This window comes from Centroberyx affinis, unplaced genomic scaffold (assembly GCF_046629955.1).
Source record: "Centroberyx affinis isolate AG114_WGS23_722 - 3 ecotype Tasmania unplaced genomic scaffold, CSIRO-AGI_Caff_v1 ptg002468l_1, whole genome shotgun sequence".
Lineage (NCBI taxonomy): Eukaryota > Metazoa > Chordata > Actinopteri > Beryciformes > Berycidae > Centroberyx > Centroberyx affinis.
Window position 1 is genome coordinate 139069 of NW_027280701.1, and position 24332 is coordinate 163400.

At 42.3% G+C, this 24332-nt stretch overlaps 1 protein-coding gene across 1 annotated transcript; it reads right to left on the reverse strand.

Moving 5' to 3' along the window:
- Positions 1–1135: 1135 nt before the first annotated feature.
- LOC139656380 (rapamycin-insensitive companion of mTOR-like) lies at positions 1136–22331 on the reverse strand. The gene is made up of 40 exons (XM_071533937.1): positions 22283–22331; positions 22107–22154; positions 18612–18709; positions 18452–18516; positions 18221–18352; positions 16984–17047; positions 15752–15878; positions 15462–15631; positions 15301–15368; positions 15136–15203; positions 14847–14929; positions 14542–14629; positions 14347–14437; positions 14150–14216; positions 13607–13687; positions 13414–13514; positions 13145–13310; positions 12268–12369; positions 11455–11501; positions 11082–11217; positions 10067–10266; positions 9836–9962; positions 9452–9616; positions 9276–9352; positions 9107–9185; positions 8908–9017; positions 8312–8399; positions 7432–7524; positions 7170–7276; positions 6831–7069; positions 5811–6717; positions 5613–5747; positions 4573–4750; positions 4399–4483; positions 4096–4290; positions 3829–3987; positions 3580–3703; positions 3342–3480; positions 2313–2383; positions 1136–2224 (listed from the first exon to the last, which is right to left on the reverse strand). Exons 1-40 carry the CDS (start codon positions 22329–22331, stop codon positions 2137–2139), a joined length of 5217 nt encoding a protein of 1738 aa, XP_071390038.1. The 3' UTR covers positions 1136–2136.
- Positions 22332–24332: the final 2001 nt, after the last annotated feature.

Consider the following 24332-nt stretch of genomic DNA (forward strand, 5'->3'; position numbering starts at 1 on the left):
TCCACTTACAACACGATGAATAGAAAGGTGCTCATGGTTTTAAGACACTCGAAAATGTACACAGAAGTTAAATACTTAGATGTATGAGCTTTTCCTGCCTCCGACTTAAAATTAAATTATGTTCCCCGAAGGTTTCCTTAGGTCGGTCATGAGGTTAACAGAAGGAATGTCATGTCATGTATCATATCTCTAGTGCTTTTCGCAGCAAAAAGGAAGAGTAAGCTGAGGCCACTGCGTCTGCAAAAGTGCAAAAGAAGATTATATTGTAAGGAGGAGTTATTACCCCTTAGTTTGTTTCATTAGTAGAAAGCCCATAAAGGGCTTTTTACCAAATGGCATTATCAATTATACAGGATATTTTCTGTACACGGTGGTCAAATAAAGTTAATCTCAATTTTGTCGCGTCTCTCTCTTTAGGTTAAAACAATAAAAAAATAAGGAAAAGTAATTCCAGCTGCCTAAATCAATGTATAAAAACAAACATTGTCATTGTTCAGTCCGTTTCTCAGTCTGCAACGATCTGTTTTGACAGTAATTAAGCATATTGCACAGCAATAACAAAACAAATGATATCCTATTGAAATGTTTTGACCGTGTTGTGACACTGCCCAGTCTCATTAACAGCTGTTCACAAGGAATACACACCACACCCTTTCAGAGTGGAAAACAAACATCTTTAGGCAAACTGAGAAAGCAGTACCTCCTTTACTTCAGGTTTTCAGGCATTTTTGAGGTCAGGAGGTGAAGCCTGGGACACAGATGGGGATCCGTGTCTGAGAAATGGCCACTGACCTCTGCCCATTATCAACTATCAGACTGAATGCCCTGACTCTTGAGCAATGGCAATCAAAGTATCAGATAAGCATCCAGTCATGCGCACAATTGTGTCCTCCCCTTGACTTAATCACCCATTTCTAGATGACGACATTTTGGAAGTCTTGGGAAAACTCAACTGAAAGTGAAATCTATGTATTTACACATATAATAACAGGAGGGTGATCATTATTTTCTTCTTTAAAACTTTAAGATTTGAAGCTAAATGCTATCCTCAGGTGAACCACCTATTCCATGCTATGCTCATGTTTTCTGTGTTAGATTCCATCTATGGAGCTACAATCCCAAGACGATGTATCAAAATAGAACAATTATGAATGGAAAGTTTTGTTCAAAACCCCCCCAGACAAATCCCAAATATGAACTCTGAGCAGCATATGACACAAAGTGAAAATCTAGCTCATATTAAACAAGAGGGATGTCAGATTAGATTCTTCTTATATTCAAATGTCATACCTGCACATGCTTTTCAAGAATTTCATTTTCACTTTGATATAATGGAGTACTTTGGAGCAGATCTCAGTCCAAAAAAAAATCCCAAATAACTGTTAAGTCAAGAGATGCAGAAACTGTTCAGCATGATCGTACCATCATGAATAAATAAACAGTACCTAACATTATAAAAAAGTAGCATTCTTCTACATATTCGACCATTGTTCATTCAAAGGTTTCTATGGCAAGGTAAGAACCAAACTCAATTGAAAACAGTAATTGCTGCCTTGCGTAAATGCGTAACTGATTCATTTGCTATCCAACCAGTGCTCAAACTATTCTCAAAAGGTTCTCAAGTGCTTATGATTGCTAAAAATGCCTACAATAAAATCAGACAAGGGGAAAAGTGCATTTCTATATAGCTAACCACCAAACTGCATCAATAACTGATGATTGTCTGGCTTGAATCTGCTCTATGGTTCTTAGTTCATGTGCAACATTCAGACAAATCAATGTCTACGATATAAGTCATTATAAGTGTCCTCTTTCACAATAAGGAGAAGTGTAGCGTTCAGAAATAGTATAAGCACAGGAACTGTATTGGCACATCCTCTTTAGTGTTAAAGTCGAAGGATCCACTTTGGGAAAAGCTGAGCTAAAAAGACATGCTTGCTTTTTTTTTTTTTCATAACAATAGGTGAGATGCAGACGGAGTACCACCCAACAGGAGATGTGTTGACTGTTTGGAAAAAAAAATTAAGTTAATCGCAATCTATTCAGAACAGATGCAGTCGATGCTCATTTCATTTGAAGTGGTAAGAAAAAAAAGGTTCGTTCATGTGAAAGTTTCTTGCAAAAGAGCCTCGTCCGTCACGGCGTCTCTCGAGTCAGATGTGGCGACGAGGTCGGGTTTGCACGGAGGGTGAGAGTGAGAGGTCGGTCAGAGTTTGTGGACAGGCTGGAAGTTCAAACACAAGGTTAAGTAGGGGGGGGGGGGGGGTGAGTCAGGCTTCAGCTGGCAGATGGGGAAATGAAAGGCGACTCACGGGTCAGAGCCGGGGTCAGTTGAGCCGTTCTTTGGCAGCACGGATAGGATGCTCTCTGCCTCCTCGTACATCTGAGGAAGAGACACAAACTTAATTGAACTCCTTCCTGGAAAACAGTGCATGTACTTTCAGAGCCCTTCTGCTGCACCAGTAGGCATAAATACAAATTGAAACCAATAAAACCATCACAGATTTTTGAACAGTCCCCCCCCCCCCTCCCATCAAATAAAGCTGCCTCTCTCTCCCTGACTGATATTCCATTGGTTTACACTTTTGAATGATGTCTCACTGCATTCCTTGATGCATCAAAATCGAAGTGAAGATGCTGTTTCATGGGGTCTTTAAGGGAAACGTGGATTCAAGATTTAGCACTGAATAAGACACATTTAGAAAATACAAAAGAAAAACCAAAATCCTACCTTGTCTTAAAGGTAGTGCTGATCTGTAAAATTAGGCTATAGTATGGTAACTTTAGTCTTTGAGACCCCATGAAGTTGAAAAGAATATTTTTGAGTTGCAAAATATTTATCCATTAGCTACTCTGAGGAGATGATACAGGGCAAAAATGTATGCACATTTAATCTAATAATCTAAATCTAATTGAATCTACTAGAAAGCCTTTTTCCAGTCTTCCTGTGTAAAGACTGTGCTAAGTGATACACACCCTGCGCTTGAGGGTGTAAATATCTGTCTGACATCTCCCATTGATCTCCCAGTGGTTTCCTCTCCATGGTGACATGAATACAGCGTTATTTTACCAACAAAGACACAATGATACCAGTAAATTCAACAGACATGGGGAATAATCTGTTCAACTATATTCATCTGACTTGCTGCTACAATAGTGCGTCAGTTGCTGCTGTTGAGCAATGGCTACCGCTGTCATCAGTATGATGTGTTTTCCCACAGTCCTGCCCACTTTGCTTCGTATCAGAGCCACATGTTGTGAATGAGCTCACATTTCTGCCCCGCGGGTTCACTTATCAACTCCAGACATCTTAAAGAAACATAGCGTGTATTCATCCTTACCGGTATAAACAGCACGTCTTGGAAGAGCTCCTGAATGAAGCGGCGCGACGGCAGCCGGAACATGCAGTGAGCCAGCAGGTAGGACACCTCCGAATAAAGACAGATGTCGTCAAACGCATAGGGGAACTTCTCCTTGATCCTGCCGAGAAAAAACACATACGCACACAAGCCCGATCAGGATTTGCGGTAGAGTTGTAAGATGTCCTCTACGTGCGTGAAGACCCAGCTTGTGTCTTACGTCAGCAGGCTGGTCTCGTTGCCTTTGGTCCCCACAGAGGAGCTGAGGTTGACGACCAGACGGAGCACCTCCTTCCTCAGCAGCACCCTGCCGGCCGGAGCGTCCTCCGGGATGGACTTCACGCCTGCCGAGGCGCAAAGGGGCAACAAGGAACACGAGCACGGGGTGAGCCAACGACACAACGACTCAGTGTTGCTTAATAAAGCAGCTTAAAATGTGGGAAGAAAGTTTTAACTGTCAGCTACCTACCCAAAACCAGCTCCGTGCTGCGGGTGCTTCCCACAGAGCCTTGGGACACGGTGTCACTGCAGCCAGACACACCTGACAGCTTGGTTTGGACCATGACCTCCAGGTGGTTCTGTGGAGGCGGACTGCACCACTCAGAGAACGGGGACACATCTGTCAGGTCTGAGGAAGAGATAAAAAGGAGTTACACCAGAAAAAAAGACGATAAAACATTAAATGACCAAGACTGCTCATTAAAAACAAATACTGTAGATATGAACGGGAATCCACCTGGGTGGCTGTGGTGAGAGTTGAACCCGAGCACGGACAACCCAGCGCAGTACAGGCAGTTGTCGTCGTTGTGCTCTTGGAGACCCGTCTCCTCTGAACCGAGCATCTGCTGCTGCTCCGCCCGGCTCACCGCCATCAGCTCCGTGATGCTGAGCTGAGAGCGAAGCCCCGCTGGACGGCAGCCGTCGCCGGAGCCTGAGGACGCAGCAGACGCACAACAGAGGCGTGAGCAGAGAGAAAAGCTGCAGTCAGGAGAAGCAAACTTAAATCTAACACTATGTCCCATTTCCCCGAGACTGTTACCATCAGAGTCCCCAGAGAAGAATTTGGCAGAGCGATCTTCAGAGGGTGGGCTCGTCCTCTTCTGGAAATATGGCGTTTCTTTAATCTAGAGGAATCCGAGAACATCACCCCACTCAGTTCAGGTATCTCCAAGCATAGGAAGAGTCAAATGGCGTAAAAGAGGATAATCATTACCTGGAACATGTTGTTGATGTTGACAGGCAACGCGAGGCCTATGTAGTCATCAGAGCTGCCGTAGGCGGCAGTGGACACCATGGAGCGCACTGAGGAGGAGCGCTGCAGCGTGGTTTGGTTGATGGGGCTCAGCAGGTCTTCCTTGTCCAGGGAAGCAAAGCTCAGAGCCTTCAGGAACCTGGAGACAGAGCTACACCATGAGGAAGGCAATAAAAACATCAATTAATCTTTTCTTGAGAGAATTCTTCTGTAGCTTATTTTCATGCCTTATAGCAGTGATTCTCAGTCAGAGAGGAGGAACTAATCAGTGAAATGAGCTGCTGTAGTGTTTGGTTGGAATGAAAACCTGCAGACTCCTGGGCCTCCATGGACCATGACTGAGACCCACTGCCTTATATGAACTGAGCACCATCTCATGGTGGAATCCTGGAATTACATGAAGCCTGCTTGTGGCTGCAGCTAACCAAACCTCAGTTTGCCTCAACATCAAATGGGCCATGGGTCAGCTGTGAGTGACAGAGGGCATTTTTACTCACTGTATACAACTGTGTTCAGGCTGGGATGTGTGTAATGTACACTGTGGGTTTGAATCCCGCTAACTTAACTAGCTTTATTGCATGGACTCTTTCCCATCTTGCTCTAAGCTATATAATCTAATAAAGCATGTACTAATATAATGATATAATAAATGAATGTATTCACAAATTCCTTGACCACTCAAATGTGGTATCCACAGTAGCCAGTTAATGTACTGGTAATGACAAAAGACTTATACCAAGATGACCCAGGATCAATACCTTTCCTCTCCATTTTGAAAAAAATAAAAGGTAGCTCAGTTACAGTTGATTTTAGATTAAAGTGGACTTTCTAAATTAATTATGTAATCAGAGATAATATTACAAATGATTAGGTTATCTTCGTGTAGTGCTAGGCTGATTGCTCAGAAAATGTAACATGGCCTGATTAGAATACCTATCTATAGAAAATAATCATTTGATGATTACTGACATAAGTGACATTTTAAAGTGTCCGACTGTTACCTTCGTGGAGTGAGTCTGGAGTCCAGGCTGCCCGTCTTCATGGTGATGGCGTCAGTGAAGAGCACATCTTTGGCTGGGGAGGCCAGGGCCTCGCTGTGGGACAGAGACGGGTGGATCCGCTGTTGCTGCAGCCTCCTCAGAGTGGCGTAGCCCAAAGCGTCGCGAGGACTCGCATAGGCGTCACGGGAGCTCGAGTACTTCAGCGTGGCGTATCCCAATGCGTCTCTGGAGCCGGAGTACATGAGGCTGCAGTCGGTTAAGCTACTCAAGGTGGTCACCGAGGGCGACTTGAGGGACTGGGCTCGGCGGGGCAAGGTGTGGGAGGAGCCGGGGGGTACGAGGGAGGTGGAGCTGGACTTGGAGAGTGAGAGCGGTGTGGAGTAAGGTTGAGGTGTAAGTGAGTGCATGTTCTGGATCGTCTGGGCGCTTATCACAGTGTTGAGGCTGACGCAGTCAGTGTCAATAGTGGAGGGCAGGGTCTCCCTGGAAGGACTGGAGCTCATGGAGCTGATGCCGCTTGTGGTGGTGTCCGTGTTAAAGCTCTGGCTGCGGCTCTTAAACTGGGCTCCTCCCCCTCCTGAAGGCCCATCTCCAGCCAGACGCTCATGGCTGCTCTGTTCTCGGTGGTTCTCCGCCACCCCGACCCCTGACCCGTCTGTCTCAATGGCCCGTGGCACCCTACCTTCCCCCTCTATGTCCTCCTCCCCGATGCTGGGGGTACTGCCACGATTCTCTGCGGCTTTATTCCCCGCAAAGGAGGTCTCCAAGCCCACTGAAGGGCTTTTAGCCAGATGCCCGACATTGTCAACAGGGAAGACGTCTGCTGCTCCGAAGGAGAAGCTGGTGGGCTCTGTAGTGGTGCGCTGGCGCCCCTGTTTTCCATCCAGCCCTCCTCCTTGGCCTCGGCTGCTGCCTTTAGGATCGCCGGTGCTGCGCAGCTTCTTCCCAGAGAGAGACAGTGAGTGGAGAAGACGATTACGGAAGCGGCTAGAGGCCAGCAGGGTGAAGGGGCTTCTATCCTTCATCAGTTTGGGGCACATGTACAGAGAAGGTTCCTCTGGGAAGTCACAGCCTTCCAGCCTCTCATCATCTAGGATATACATACCTACAGATGATTAGTACATAATACTTGTAAATAACACTTAAGAGTAGGGGACACAACAGCAGGTTTTGCTGCTTGTAACTCGGTCAAGAAATGAAATAATTCTCGGGGCTTACTGGGTTGCACAGAGTCACTCTCGCTGTTGTGCCTGGAGCTTGTGGACTCGGAGGTGAGGCTGAGGGTGCTGGAGAGCGAGGACAGCAGGTGGTGGGGCTTGGGTTGCGGCTCCACCTCCTCAGGTACTACGGGCCACAGCGAGCGCCGGCTGTGCCTCACAGCGTCCCAGCCCTGCTGCTTCAGCACGTCGCAGCCCTGCCTCGTCTTACTGATGAGGCCCAGCACGTACAGACAAGTCCTGCACAGAACCCGCAGAGAGAGGTTAGAGGTAGTACACGGATAACACCTCGGGAACTTTGTACTGAGAGCTGAGTGAAGGCAAAAAGAAAGCAGGTTACCCTCTGATGGACAGAACCTCACAGTGCTGGGCCAGAGCCACTATATCAGGGATCACCCCCTCCTCCAGCAGTAGGTTCAGACCCCAGTTTGATGAGCCTATGTTACCCTGGAACACAATTCAGTAATATCAACTGTGAAAATTGATTTTATTTTTCTTAAAATTACATTATTTTCAAATAGAAACAAAGGATCGGAAACACAGTCAAGGGCATTTCCATAGGGAGCCAGGTCTTTATGGATATTAGCATTGCTGTTACTGACCAAAGCCCAGAGTGCTGCCTTCAGTTGTTTAATGCCCTCCCATTTGTCCAGGGTTGGAGAGCGAACAGTGTAGCTTAAATCAGGAACCACATTCTGTGGGAGGAGGAGAGAAGAGGAGAACTAACAGACACCGTATCAAAGTAAATGTTGAAACTTGTTAACTTGCTACCTGGAAACTATAGCCTGGGGGGGGTTTGGCATGACATTTTCATTCCACATTTTTTGGCATGAGATTTTCTTTTCTTTTAGTCTATTTTCCCCAGGCACTATACGGTTCACAATGACAATACACTGCAGCTAAGATAAGATTAAGATAAGATAAGCACTTTATTGATCCCCTGGGAGAAATTCAGGTGCCACAGCAGCAATTGGCGGAACAGTGCCAAGGAAGTCAAGTGCAGGAAAGGTAATAAAAACAAAAGAGGTACTAAAATAAAATAAAACGCGAAAGGTACTGTACGTAAATATAAAAACTATAAAAACTACTTTCTCCAAATGCATGCAGAAAAGCTTTCTCTGTAGGCTGTATGTATGGATTCACCATATGGTAGCATCAATCACCACCTTATTTGTAATATCTTCCTACACACCACTTAAGTCACCTTAACAAAGTCTGTGAATGCAAGAAAAAAACAGTGATGCCATATTATGCCCACAAAAAAGGAGAAGACCCACTGAGTAAAATAAGACATTGATTTGTATGAATGTACATCACTGCTGCAAGCATGAGTGTAACTGAATGACATGATTAGTAGTAGGAGTATGAGTAGAGTAATATGCTATATTTTTGTGATTTCACTGCAAGGCACACAGCAACCGACAAAACCCAGGTTGCCCACCCCGACTGTAGCTGATGTGCAACGGGTGCAGGTGAACTTACCTGAGCTTCCAGTAGATGGCAGCCTGTCTTATCATGCACTAGTTGGCCATACAAGTGCACAGGCAGGTAAACATTTGGCCTCTGTAACCTGCCATAGCAAACATAAGCAAAGAGGTTATATCTTACCAGAACTCACTAACAACTACTAGAGATTTCAGTATGAACGTCCTATCAGGAATAACCGGTCAGCAGAAAAGTTAAGATCCTGAAGTCCTGAAGGTAGAAATGCGCTGTAGGCATCAGTCACGTCTTTTCAAACACATCAGTTCCAATACTGAACACGTCAAGTCAAGTCCGAACTTGGTTCCATTTTGGAAGCTATAGTGACAGCTGATCAAGGCAAAATTACTTCATGATACAATGACTACGCATGTAATTTTGCTTTTTAGCATACAATCATTAAGATATAGGTCTCCAAATGTGAGGCAGAAAATTGAAAAGACCATAGAACATCTTTTATACCAGTCTAAAGAAAAAAAAGATATAATGATGGTACTCATCACAGTGGTGAAATAGAGGTAAATGCTGTGCATCAAATATTGCTTCCATTATGAAGGATGATATTAAATAGGGTAATCAGTGCTGAGGTGACTTGCCTTTGGTTGCTGCGGCGTACATAGTTGTCTCCATCAACAGGCTTGCGGTATGTGGTGAGAGCCTCATTGAGTTGCTCCTCAATCATGTCCACATACTTCAGGTTATACTCCTGTAGAAGAGAGGGACAACAACAGATGGTTTAGATGAGGTGAGAAAACACAGGATCATGTCAAAATGTTTCTATTGGTTGAAATGCACCTTCTGCCATTTCTCCAGCTGTTTGGTGATATACCCCCTCTCGTTGAGATAGGAGAAACCCTTTGGAATGGCCAAAAACCTGGTGATAAAACAGACAGCATGGTGAGAGGCATTCTTCCAGAAAGACCCTGACATTCAACAGCGATGCCTGGTACTTAGGTAGTCTAACCTTAGCAGCAGTAGGACACCCTTGTCCCCTAGGTGTGTGAGAGCAGGTTTCATCTGTATCAGAGCGTGAAGGTTGGCCTAAAGAACGACACCACAGAGCAAAATGTCAGTCAGCGATTTCAAATACACAAGTCTACGTCAAATTCCTCTCTCTAACTCTGCCGCCTGTTCCCTCACCTTGTCTTCACAGGCTTCATCCAGTATGTCCAGTGCCTCCATGGAAATGGTCTTGTTGCGGTCGTGAAGCTGAGTGACAAGGAGCTCGATGCCCCAGTTACTGAAGAACTCCACATTGGCACGCAGCAGGACCCGTAGGTGCTTAGTGGCATACAACCTGCAGTTCTGTGCTCAACCCATACAAGGCAGCGGATGATTAGACACAGACGAGGTAATTAGGTTAACAGAGAAAGAACAGTGTGATGAGTTAGACCTAATAAAACGAGAATGGCATTTATCTGACATAGCCTAGATCGGTGCCAGTTCAAACACTACAGACACCTATGATCATGTGAGAGGGTGCAAGGGTTTTTCTGTTAGAGATACAGCTGTGCCGTCTCTTACATCAGTGGCAGCAGTGAGGATTTTGGAGAGAATGACTCGAGCCAAGCCGTCTCGACTGTAGTCCAGCGTGGAGACGGTGAGCTTCAGCAGGTGGTCTTGATTCTTCAGGGTGCACAGGTTCAACAGGCTGGGAGAACGCACAGGAACAACAAGTAAATATCGCCGTTTTTCAAAGCTGTGTCAAAGCTTGCCGAAGAAGGTTTTTAAGAAAGTTCTACAGTAGAGACTGACCACTGGAAGACGCTGCACTTCTCCAGCATCTTGACGCCGTGTGGGTGGGCGGACAGGGTGCCCAGGAAGAGGAAGTAGTGCTGGCTGAGCGTGGTCAGCAGCCCGTTGCTCTGCAGACTGCGGTCAGGCTTGAGCCCGGCAGAGGAGAACAGCCACTGGACAATGTCCTTCACCAGGTCCTCCAGGTAGGTCTGGCCTTCCTAACAGGCAGCCAAAATACATATGGAGTGAGAGAGAGAGCCGAGATATATCACCAGGATGTATGGGAGTAGGGGGAGAGAGAGAGACAGAGAGAGAGAGAGAGAGAGAGAGAGAGAGACAGAGACAGAGACAGAGACAGATAGACAGATATATAGACAGACAGAAAGACAGATAGATAGATAGATAGATAGATAGATAGATAGATAGATAGATGAAATATAATACCCCCCCAAAAAAACTCTGTGATAATATAGTATATCGCGATATTTTGGCGGGACAGTATCGCGATATAAAATTGTGGATATTGCCCAAGCCTAAGATATATACATAAATACATACATTAAGGCTGGGTATTGGCAAGGACCTCACGATACGATACGTATCACGATACATGGGTCACGATACGATTGTATCACGATAAATTGCGATACGATACATATTGCGATACATTGCAATACAACTTGCTGTGTACCACCTGGGTAGTCTAATATGCACATCACATATTGATAACAAATTGAGTCAAAACTATTTAATTCAAAGGGATTTGAGGGAAATTTAAGGACATTTTAAATCCGTTTAAAACATTAATAATTTTTTTAATGTATCGATACGAGGGGCTGGAAAATCGATACAGTATCATGGAAAAAAATATTGCAATACTCAGCTGTATCTATTTTTTTGCACAGCCCTAACATACATACATACATTTGTAAATGTACAGAAACAGGCTGTACAGGCCAACACAGAAAAACAAAATGCACACATAACACCATTAAAGAAATGCTATGTGCTACACAGCGCGTTTTCCCCTCACCTCATCGGACTCCAGGAGAAACTCTAGGAACTGACAGCCGACCACAGTGAGCTGCCTGGCCTTGGGGTGGTCCAGCTCCAGGCTGGCATACAGCTTACTGCTGGGCTTGTAGAAGAACAGCAGCCTGCGCACAAATCTGCCACACACAGAAAATATACTGTTTCTCATATACTTACTAAGCAGGCACAAAGAGCAGGGTTTGTAGCATAGATGAGTATGTTGTTACACTGAATAGACCGCTCTCTACAGTTTTTTCTTGAAGCAATCTGAGGCAAGATGCAGTAAATTATTTGGAGATAATGCATGACAAACTGTTCATTAATGTTCCTAAACTCAAATGAGAGCTCAGATGTGGGTGAAAAAAAACACTTACTTGTGCATTTGTTCGTCCTTATTGCTACGCAGAGTAACATTTGGCCACTAGAGAAGGGAATAAAACAGAGGTGTGACCAAGTCAATTTTGCTCAAGTCAGTGTCAAGTCTTGAGGCACAAGTCTCAAGTCAAGTCCCAAGTCTAAATGTAGAACACCAAGTCAAGTCCAAGTCATTAATGTCAAGTAAATCAAGAGTCCAGTATCAATTTAATATCTTAAAGAAAACTCAATATCTAGGACTTTTTCAATGCAATATGGTTTTAATAGGATAAAAACTTGGTAAGAGCATCATGAGTTTGATTTCTAGAATCAGTTTCAACTTCAATAAATTCAATCATTCCAGTTGTCTGCTGGAACAAATCTCATCACTTTCAATCTAAGTCATTTACACAAACACAAGATCTCAAGTCAAGACTTTAGAAACCTTTTCAAGTCATCAAAGTACAAGTCAAAGTCAAGTCCCAAGTCACCAGAACCCAAGTCAAGTCGAGTCTCAAGTCTTCTCTTCATGCATCAAGTCAAGTCTCAAGCAATTCAAACTGTCTCTCGAGTCTGACCCGAGTCCAAGTCATGTGACTCGAGTCCCCATCTCTGGAATAAAACATCAGAAAGTAAGATCATTTTGTTTAATTTAGAGCTAAGGACCAAAAAATGGTTGTAGGCTTGTTTCTGGTAGGCGCACATGATAATGCAGAAATACTTCTTAATGAGCCTGAGCCCCAGGCCAAGAAGCTACATTTCTCATTTGGGAAATGGGTTGAAAAAGTTGTGGGAGGGCTGATATTTTGAGCCCCTGGTCTAGTCTGCTTTACCTTTAAAATGGTTCCAATGAGGACCCAGTTCCAGTCCAGGTTCTCCTTGTGGTTGAGGATGTGGCTGTCTCTCATGTTCATCATCAGAGCGTCCTCAGTGTCCTGTGGTACAAACAGAGCTGTTCTTCTACTGTACATTTTTGTATTTATTTAGTTTTTGTTTTAATCCACCCCATATTTTTTATATGCTTTTAGACTCAATAGTGCCTGTAATCCCAATTTTATTTTTTTTAGCCCGTGTTTATTATCTTTAGTCATTGTGAGCAGCTGTTTATGTGGCTGACAGTCTGGCCCAGGAAAAAAATAGCAGCAGCATTAGGCTTTGTCTAGATGAAGACACACACACACACACACACACACACACACACACATAATGCAGACAGCTTCCAGCACACTGCACCGCTCAGAACTGGTCACAGACAGTTTGACACTCATAGATGTCAAACCAGATTATGTATTATGTACAATATGAAAGCCTAATATATCTCACATACACACTTCAATTTGCTTGTAGGATAGTCCCTCCAACATTTTGGCCTCATCCCAATAAGCCCATGTGGATTTTATAACATACACATACAGGTATACAGGCAAGCATGTATATACACACACACACACACACACACACACACCATCCCACAGACACAGCTCTGCTCCGTCTACACGTTGCCATGATGTTTTCATTCCTTGTTTATCTATTCATGATAAAAAAAACTACTCAAAATAATTTACTATACTTACTATTTCCACAAACATCCTGCGGTATTCCAGTCATGTGTAAATCCCATTTTAAACCCAGATTGAAATATTATAGAAAACACAGGGCCCCATTACTAGCAAGTGTACTGCAGGGAGATGGTGTGATGTGTGTGTATACCTTTATTACAAATATGTCTCTCTGGGGTCTAAAGTGCTGCTCTCGACAGTAGTGCGATGCCACTGACTTGCGGAGGATGTGATCCAAGTAGAGACTGTTCGGTTTGGGTCCTCGCTTCTTTTTCTCGTGAAAGCGCTTCAGGTAGTTGACCGCGGCGCTCGCCCGTCTGGGGAAAAAAAAGCAACGTCACGGAGTTCAACGCCGCGCCGCGCTAAACACTCGTGGATTCCGTTACGTTAACGTCTGCGTCACGGCCCCCCGGTACTCACAGTCTCTTCTCCTGAGCGATGTCGAAGGAGGCCGCCATGTTGATGAGAGTGGGCAGGCAGTGCAGGTGGTGGCTGTGGCTGTGGGGGAGGATGGTGTTGGCCTGTGGGGGGAAGGGGGGATCAAACTTATGCACAAAAAAAGATTAAAAAAAAAAAAAACCTGTGACAAAACAGACAGCAACTCCCATGTTACCATATGGAGGAGTTCTCCCAGCAGGATGGTGGCTCGTATGGATATGTTGTCATCACTGCTTGTGATCACCTCAACCAGACCCTATGGAGGACAGACACAGGGCATCTCAAACCGGTATGATAGAAGCACTGATATGGAGTAGGGCTGGGCGATATGGACAAAACCAAATATCATGATATTTTTGACCAAATACCTCGATATCGATATTGCGACAGTATTGTAGGGATGACTATTGGTGCTTTCACAAAATATTTACACGAGATTTTTGATAAATAATCATCAGTAATGTGGATATAATGACTAAGTGGGTAAAGGCAAATAATAGAACAGCTAGAACAGTCTGGTAAGTTCAGAAAATGACATCACTTTACTGTAATGCAGCCTTTAAAACCAGGAAAAGACAACACTTATGCCATATCACGATATCCAAAATCTAAGACGATATCTAGTCTCATATCACGATATCGATATAATATCGATATATTGCCCAGCCCTAATATGGCGACAACACAACAGATTCTGTACCGTAAATGATTTTTTTACCTCTAGTAGTCCACTCTTAATGAAGGCAGACAGTACCAAAGCCAGGTAGTTGTCCATTAGGTCTGGCCTAGTGGAACAGAAAAGAGCCAATTTACAAAAAAAAAAAACATTGTTATTTCCAAATTAAATCTCTACAATATCTTTAACCAGACATGACTCGAAAACAAATGGCTGGCATCACCAACTTATTTATTTACCTTGAGCGCGATCGATGTGGAAGAAGTATTTTAGCCTCGGAGGCCACAAAACCGTCGGACAGCCTCCAGCTGTCCTGAAATCTACTTGGGTCTAGACAGGAAACATAGGAAATTTTGTTAAAATAACAAAGATGGTGTCAAAAGCGAATCACCACAAAACAAAGGAGGCAATGAAAGTAATGTCACTGTACCCACCTACGCTAATAAGTGCTTCAATAAAGTCTGCGGTCCCGACAGGTATGGCAAGCCGGAAGATATCATACATCACCTCTAACAAGCCTCTCTATGGGGGCAAATAGAGACCTGATTTAAACATGGTCATAATTGAGCTGTATTCAGTTATTATGGCTTTACAAGTAAGGATTTCCTTGAGAAGTGGGCAAATTAGAACCACAGTAGTCATGTTCAGATCAGTGCATTTAGCTCCGCACAAATCCCTAAATGCCTGTGTTTCAGGCAAGCAGGCAAATGTGACATATTACATTACACAGTATACCTACCCTCACTTCCATATTTGGTATACACAGTAAGCCAATGAGAGACTGGATTCCAGAGTTGCCTGACTTGCAGAGGTTAATGATGCCTGGAGGCGAATGGGGTCAGAAGGTACGGTTAGCCAACTACACACACTATGTGGATACACACTCAAATACTCTGCAACGTCATAAACAAAGAAATGTTAATGAGGCATTCAGAAGTGAACGGAAAGTACAGAAGGTACAAGTGCTCCTCCTAGGACTTTAAAGGCATTTGATCTAACAAACATTACTGTACATTCAACCAATTTACCTGACCAGGAGCGAAACGAAGCAACTATAGACATTTTACTGGCCAGGAATCGAGCCTCCCTGTCCTCCCTGGAGTCAAAAGTGAAAAGAGGATTGAACAATCAAAAAAAACACACTTTCGACTTTGTACTTTCACATACTTCCAACAGACTCTCGCTGAACTCACTTAAGCTGCCCCTCGGCCGTGTCCGGGGTGTGTCTGTAGTGGAAGTCGGTGTACGGGGCCAGGATTTGCTGGGAAAAGACAGATAGATAAGATGTTGAACATCACGCATACTCAAAGAGATACGGGAGATACGGGGGGGGGGGGGGTTTCGGTGTCGGTACCTCCAGTTCGACGTCGGAGCGGATGTACTGCCTGGTCTGCGGGTGGTTGAGGAGGTGGAGGATGGTGGTGATGAGCGCTTCATTGATGCGGCTCAGCTGACAGTCGATCACGCTCTTCAGGATGGTGCTGAGGCCGCCTCTCTGTGCCACCACAACAGGGTTCTTCAAGGCTGCGGAATAAAGGGAGCACACAGACTTGTTCCGCAGTTACACTACTGACGTCACTGAGCTGATACAGTGTGTGTGTGTGTGTGTGTGTGTGCAGCCTGTTTTTTTTTTTTTTAACTCACAAAGCTCGCAGATGATGGCGACGCACGCCCGGACCATGCGGTCTCGTTCGTGCAGCCCGTCGTTGCCCACGGCGATGAGGGAGTTGGTGACGGAGGAGGGGAAAAGGAGCGCGTTCACAGTGATCATCTGTGTGAGGCAGCGGGGACACGCCAGATGTGATAAACAGTTAGAGTTAGTGGTTCTCAACATGGGGTCCGGGGACCACCAGGGGTCCTTGAGGGTGTTCCAAGGGGGTCGCCAGCAAATTGATCAGTTGTCAAACTTCAGCATTATTTTGTTTACAAGAAGTTAACACAATTAGAGAATGCAGAAGAATTACTATTTTGATCATAGTTTCACTGTTATCTCACTAGATAGTAATGGAATTCTAGACAAAATCATATCTAACAATAAAAATATTATCATATTTGGGTTTGAGAGACAAAATCTCATCAATTGGGGGTCCATGGCCCTAATGTGGACTAAATAAAAGGTCCTTGATATGAAAAAGGTTGATAATCACTGCGTTAAGAGTACTCAGATTACTTTTCTCTGGTAACAGGTAACTTAACAGTTATCAGCAACACACTTGGCAGCACAAGCCATATTGCTACAGCATGATTTTGAAGTGGGTAATGCTTTTTAAGGTTTTTTTTTTTTTTAAGTCATTTTCCCCAACAGTGATGATGATAACATTTGAGTGACCAACTGAGATTGGAAAAAAAAATAAAAAAAATAAAAAAAATAAAAAATGAGACCAATACCACATTATCAGTTAAATGCAAGTTTATAAAAAGAGAAAAATACAAAAATCTATAAAAAGTAAAGTGAGTTTTCAGATACAGAGTTTGTTAATTGTAGCTTGTCCTTAAATTTAGCCCCCGATCTTTAATCTAGACTTTCAAAGAGTCAAAAATGATTCATCTGTCAATCTAAGACTATGTTTCTGTACACTGGGTGATAAAAGCTCCATGATCTAAGCTGGGGCCAAGTCATTTAGTGCCTTAAAAGTCATCAATGAAATCGTAAAATCCAATCTACAATCAACACCAAAACAACATAAGGTAGCTAAAATGTTATATAATCACTCCTCTTGGCTCTATTTTAAGGCTTAGAATAGATGTTACTTAGTCTGTTCAGATCACGATACAGCCTTTCCAAACTGGCAAGAGCAGTGTTGTTGTTGTGATAGTAAGCAGCTATGTGAGTTGATGGAAAAAAAATATTTGTTGGCCATTTAAGCACATCTCACCTTTCGCACCAGTCTGAGGGCCTGTGTCCTCTCCACCTCATTGCTTTGCTGGATATCTATGCACCTGGGATTGAATCAAGGAGATATTGAAATTAAAAAGTTAATTGTGAAAGTGTTACAAATAAAAAAAAACAACTTCCAATGACACAAAAGACTATTCATCCCTAACAAATAACCGTCTCTTCCTCATCAAAAATTACTGTACATTCATGAGAACAAATTGATTTTTTTTTTTTTACATCCAAGATGCGCATAATGAATAACCCATTATTATATATAAGATATACCACCTCTTTATTACAGAAATGTGCCTCTCTAAATGCCTTACTCTCACCAAATGCACAGTTATGAAGTTAATTTCAACATATCAATATTAGAAACAAAGAGTAAACTGAAGAAACAAATGATTCTGATGGAGAAACTGAGAAAACTATGACAATGACTATTTTTCATCAGGACAGTATTGATAAATCTTTATAAATCTTCTTATACCTTTGGTACAGATCATATCTATCCAGTATTAATACTAGCCAGATGTGCAAAATCACCAAAATGAAATTTGGTTGTTGCTTTACATGGGTCAGAGATAATTAAATGCAGCTCATTTTAGTGAGAAGCAATTTTGTTTTGGGGGATTTATCCACAAAGTATCTCTCGCTGATATTCGACTGGAATATTGATATTGCGTCAGCTCAAAGCCATGAGTGCATATAGCCTAATTTATACATATTGCTGTTGTCAATTAATTGCATATGTATGGAATCCCATTCCCGCCACTCAATAAAATAAAAAACGACAACATTTTTAGTCTTTATTTCTCAGAATTCTGACTTTATATCTCACAATTCTGACTTTATTTCTTAGAATTCTGACTTTGTATCTCAGAATTCTGAATTTATTTCTCAGAATTGTTTTTTCTCACACAAAAAAAAGGTCAGAATTCCAAGATAAAAAGTCAGAATTGTGAGATATAAAGTCAGAATTGAGTGTTTTTTTTATTTTACTGAGTGGTGGGAATGGGCTTCCATACCTATCACATAAGAGATGCTGCATAAGGTTATTGACCGGGTTCACTTATACTGACTCTGTTATTTCTTCTTTTCTTATCATGTTTGCATTCAGGGTTACACCCAAATCGCAGCTGGAGACCAAATTGCTAAGTTTTATACATAAGGGCCCAGATTTACCTTTCGCCACACCACATTATCGCCTATAGAGATTATATTACTACACTCACCTGGCTATCAAATAGTCCACCTGAAGCCGGAGCACCTTCTCTAATATACTGCTGTCTCTGATCAGGTAACGCAGAGCTCGTAAGCCGGCTGCACGCACCTCCTTGGCCTCATTCAGCAACGCTAACCGAAGACTTGGACAGGAAAAAAACGGGGGAAAGCAGTCAATCACAATCAAGAGCTGAGCAGCCAAATTGAATTATGAAGCAGTTCCGATACATCCAACCACTCACCAAATAATGATCTCCTCATACGTAAACCCAAGCTTCTCCTCGGAGTGGCCGACATGGCAGAGAAGCTATGGGAGAAAGATATGACATGAAGTGGTAACAAGTTCACATCTCATCACTCAGTGCCTGCCCGCTCATCGATTTTTTTTTTTCTCCCACCGACCTTTATGAAGTTGTTCAGGTGGCCGAGCTTGCGCATGTTGGAGACTCCTTGCTGCTTCGCGACATTCTGAAGGATTTCGCGGAGGTTGTCGGCAGGATCTGAAGAGCGGAGAGCGAGTGAGGAAGAGCAACAACTTTCCGTCCTCGCTAACACGGTTTCACATGTTACATCTTGATATTTAAATGTGGGACAAAAGCAAAACGTGGGAACGATAGTTTCAGATAGACACTGCCACCAAAATCTATTGCTCATAAGATTCTCTCGAGTAAAAACACATTTTTAGATGTATTGTATAAATCTGACATATACTGTTCAGATTAGACCAGTATAAGCGTGTCAAAGATTCATTTAGAGCTGCAACTATTAATCGATTAATCGATTAGTTGTCAACTATTAAATTAATCGCCAACTATTTTGATAATCGATTAATCGCTTTGAGTAATTTTTAAGAAAAATAAGTCAAAATTCTCTGATTCCAGCTTCTTAAATGTGAATATTTTCTGGTTTCTTTACTCCTCTATGACAGTAAACTGAATATCTTTGGGTTGTGGACAAAACAAGACATTTGAGGACGTCATCTTGGGCTTTGGGAAACACTGATCCACATTTTTCACAATTTTCAGACATTTCATAGACCAAACAACTAATCGATTAATCGAGAAAATAATCGACAGATTAATCGACAATGAAAATAATCGTTAGTTGCAGCCCTAGATTCATTATTAACACGCGTCACCAGCAGCCAGGACATTAAACTGGAACAATAAACAAAGTCTGATACGAGGCCGAGTCTAAATACTGGTACCCACAGCAGAAGAACTGTCAGACAAGTAAACAAGTCCACAGCCTCCCTGCTAGTGCACAGCTATCCATCTCTGGACTAATCCATTCAATTGTAATAATACTATTATGAATTTGGCAAATCTACTCATCTGAGTTAGTCCTTTCCAACAAGATATTACATTTTATCCTGCCAATTAAATCATGGAAATCATGTGAATCCCATTGTAGAGGTGCACAGACTATTGAATTTTAAAAGATGCAATTAAATGACACCATCTAATTTTGCAGATATACCATGGTCTGTTAGAATAGTGAGGGAACAAAATTTCCAAAGCATAAGATTTGCTCCATAATCAGTATCCTGAAACATCATTCTGCTAGAAAAGTTTTCGGTGCCTGTGACGAAGCCGTCATCGCTCTCTCTTTCCATTTTGGGCAATGCTATTCTAGGCCTCGGTAAAATAATTCAGCATAGAGTTAAATAGTTCAAAGTGCTCCTGAGCAGATTACTGTGATTGAACAGGGACACTCTGTCCCTGTAATGAGGACGCCGTCACATCTGCTTCTATGCCTCCGTGCAGAACTTTGATGTTTTCCCTCCTGTTACAGACAGTAGTCCGCAACAAACAGGCAAGTGATGAATGATCACTGAAAGCGTCACTACATCTTTCCTTTCTGATTGAAGGGGGCTCGCTGCTTTCTAGGTGATCTAAACAGCATAATAATAGATGAACCACTGAGGACCTGAGAAAAATAACAAGGAAAAACTAGACTAAGTACGCTGTGCTGAAAGAAAACTGAATCATCCACAGTATGGTAGGACCCTGCATTAATCTATATGTGTTGATGTCAAGTTTAGTAAGCACTGGCATAGCATATATGAGAATTATGTTTGATCTGAAGAAACAAAATCAGCTGGAAAAACTATATATTTACATCCTATTTATCATTTAAGTGTTATTTGCACACTTTTGTACTCCTCATGTATACAGTGGCATTGACTATGTTGATGTTGAAGTGCTCACAGCAACAATTCAAATTCATATTCACTACAGGACATGACAGATTAATAACTTATAATTATAAGACCATCCACATTAGGCTATTTCATGATGTGAACCTGACAGAAATTCAGTCTGGGTTAGTTTAGCATTAGTTTTCTATGAAGTTTGTGATTGTTACAGCTATTCACTTGGGGAAAAACATCAAAACTTTTTTTTTATTTGTACCATTGTACTATTTACAATCCCTCTTTGTGTTTATTGCCTCCTCCTCAGTCCCAACCAGTCCATAGCTTCACTCCCACTGTTCAACTTGCTTAACTCCTGCCCGTATTTCTCTTTTAATCAGAGGAGAAAGTCATGAGCTGACAGCCATTTCATGCAGAAGTAACAGTACATGACAGTGTCTGTGCGGGAGAGGAATATATACCAAGAAGAATGAGGAAGATTAGAGTGTTGCTTTGCGGGAACACTAAATAACTTAATGTTGAACAGCATTGACGCTCTGAGAAAGATCAGATGCCGCTGTAAACACATTCTTTAATTCACTGTTAAAGAGAATCCTGTGTTTGATGCCTAGTGTTCAGGACGTGTCGCTGTCGTTGGCTAAACACAGCATTGTTATTGCAGCTCAGTGTGGAATAAAACAGCCTCGCCTGCAGCAAGCCTCCCGTACAAAAATTCCTTTACTGGAAGTTGCGTCAAGCCAGCCAGAGTTAGCCTCAACATGACCAGAAGTACGACTGATTTGCCTTCAAAATAAAAGCCTATAATTTGGCATTTTCGCCAATTATTTTATACACTTTGATGCACTTTTGCCCTGTATTTTAGGGCACAGGGTCATTACATCATTAAATTAAGTATGGAATGATATTATGGCTACAAAACAGATAATAACAAATATACTGTTGCATTACAGTGCATGGTATTTCCTGATGAAACAGTGTCTTATGGGAATAGTACTTTTTTTTTTTTTTGATCAATATGTTTATTGATTTTTCTTTTTAACAGAAAATGTATAAGTAAGTAAATGAAATAGGGAATAGTAAATTTAAGGCTACAACAATACATGATAGCTTAGACACAAAAAGGATGTCTACTGATTATGTTTTTTTCCTACGTTGTCAGTAACTGTCAGAGTTGCAGTGGAGACTAAACCAACCTTAACAGTTACCTTTTTATTTGCTGAATACATCTTAAACACTGTTTCCGGATTAAATAAATCTTAATGGTATAAATTAATCATAATTACTCTTATGATAACCACTAACTCGAGGTCATGGTTTACCTACTTTTTGTTTACCGCTACATTGTGTTTTGAATAGTGCCACATAGATAAATAATTTAATTAGTATACGATATATATATATTTTTAAAGTCACTAAGGGTTTTAGTTTGAAAGTTCTGACCGGAAGTTTTATGTCTGATTTTGTGTAGCTTGACACTGCTGACTCTGAGACTGTATGTCTGGCAAAATGCAGGCTAAACATGCGGGATGGTACAGGCACTGTGCAACTGAGTTGGCAGAGCAAAGCCAGAGCATTTTCGCACTCAGTTTGGACATAACACCCAGAAAACTATGTAAGCCACAAACAACACGATGTAAATGAACTGTAAGGCAACCACAAAGCGTGTGAACGATGATGCCTAGTGGGGATGCTGAGTCCGGTCTGTCACCAACCTCACCATAACAACATTAGCTGTAACCTACCTCTGGACAGATCCAACGGTACGTTCTCCTCCCCGCTGTCATTCCGACCTGTTAGCACAAACAGCATGAATGAGGTCAACTGGACAAAACGCCGACACAATGTCAATGTCGGAGACCATTTCATATTTATCTCGCGGGTCGTGTGGTCAAGGCGCGCGGGCGAAATTCTGTCTCACCTCGCATCCGACTGCTCCGAGACGGGCGGCCTCGGATGCTGACCGCCATCTTTACAGAACCCGCACTGACTGAGTGGACCGATACTATCGCGAGAATCGAGCTGCTACCCTCTCAGCCTCATCTTCATCAGTACTACCCAAAAACTACAAACAGCAGTGACTGTAGTAGGCCTGCCTACCAGCTGTGTGCTCAGTGAAGCAGAGGGAAATAAAAAGATGGGAACACTGTGACCTCCAGTCTGTCATAACACATCACAACCATCTTCATAGGCTGAACAGAAATCAATTACATTTTCAGAATGGGCACATGCCATACCTTAGGCCTGGTGACTCCAAATCTGATCTGGCTGCTTTTACGATTTTAATGAAGCGCAAAGATCAGGACAAAACTGCAAAAAAAAAAAAAAAAAAAAAAAAAATCACATCACAGGAACATTCAGGACCAATTTTCCATCTGAGCTGATAGTTTGATGACCTAGGCCAGTGATTCTCAACCTTTTTCATATCGACAACCCCTAATGTAGTCCACATTAGGGCCACGGACCCCAATTAGATAAGATTTTGTCTCTCGGACCCAAATCTGAGAATATTTTTATTGTCAGATATGATTTTGTACAGAATTCCACGACTATCTGTATTGTAGGTAGAAAGATAAGAAGAATAAGTAATTCTTCTACATTCTCTAATTGTGTTCACTTCTTGTAAATGAAATAATGCTTAAGTTTAACAATTCATCAATTTGCTGGGGATCCCCTGGAACCCCCTCAAGGACCCCTGGTGGTCCCCGGACCCCACGTTGAGAACCACTGACCTAGGCTACTCCTATAATTTATCACTCTGACCAAATGATCTTGTATCAGTCATGGCTCAAATTTGTCACCAGAAATGTAGTCTAAATACGCCGGTTTGAATGTTTTGGTGGCAAATGATATTAAATGCAGGGACTTTGCCATATGGAGATTACTGAATGTTAACTTTGCTTGAGTTACTCAGTGATAGATTGTTTTACTCGTGTTACTATATATTTATATATCCGATAGATAGACAGATAGATAGATAGATAGATAGATAGATAGATAGATAGATAGATAGACAGCAAATATGCGTGCTATATTTGTGTACAGTTGAAAGTCTTGTAGTGTGTCTACACAACTTTCAAAATCTGAAGTGACAATCCACCTTAAAACATAATGTCATTCCTACGATGGAGGATTTACAATTTACAATTTACAATTTCACATTTGGCAGACGCTTTTATCCAAAGCGACTTACACATGAATTTACATGATTTAGACTAATGACAAAAGTCAAGAAACAAAGTCTGGATCTGATCTATGGACACTACATGAGAGACCAACTCTGTGGGCACCATGACAGTATACCAAGAGTGATTTTCACAGGCTATGGTACATTGTGTGGTTTAGAACTGTCAAAAGTTATTTGGGAGTAGAAATTAAAGGATAATTTTGAGTCCAAAAAGCTCCAAATTGTCTTTGTAGCCGCTCCATGTTTTATAAATAGACAAAAGTCTCAAAGACTTCATTAAACACTTTTGATAAGTGTGTGTATTTTCTGCATTAACCACACTGTGTAGAGGAGAGAGTCCATGTCTCTCAAGAGCTTTTCCACTAATGACAACTTTACTTTCCCTCTCAGCCTCCATGCATGTGAGGATCATTGACAAAGTGAAATTGCAGGGCATCACTAATACAGTGCAAGAGTACATCAACTAACCTTATTCTTTGACAGTTTGTCACATCAAAGGCCTTCTTATTTCTGATACAGATACTTCAAACACAACCTGATCTCAAACAAATAAGTGAAGCTCTGAAATAGACATGGACATGGACAGTGAGGCGCGCTACGGTGACCAAGTGACAAGGGAGTTTCTACATCTTCATCATCATCTTCATCACCGTGTGGCTTCAGAGTCACTGAGAACTTGTGATTAGCCAGTCGTTAACTAATCACACCAGTATTGGGGGGGGGACACTAACATATGTCATCGTTTTTCCTCCTGAATCTCTGCAAAAACAAAACATTTGTTTCC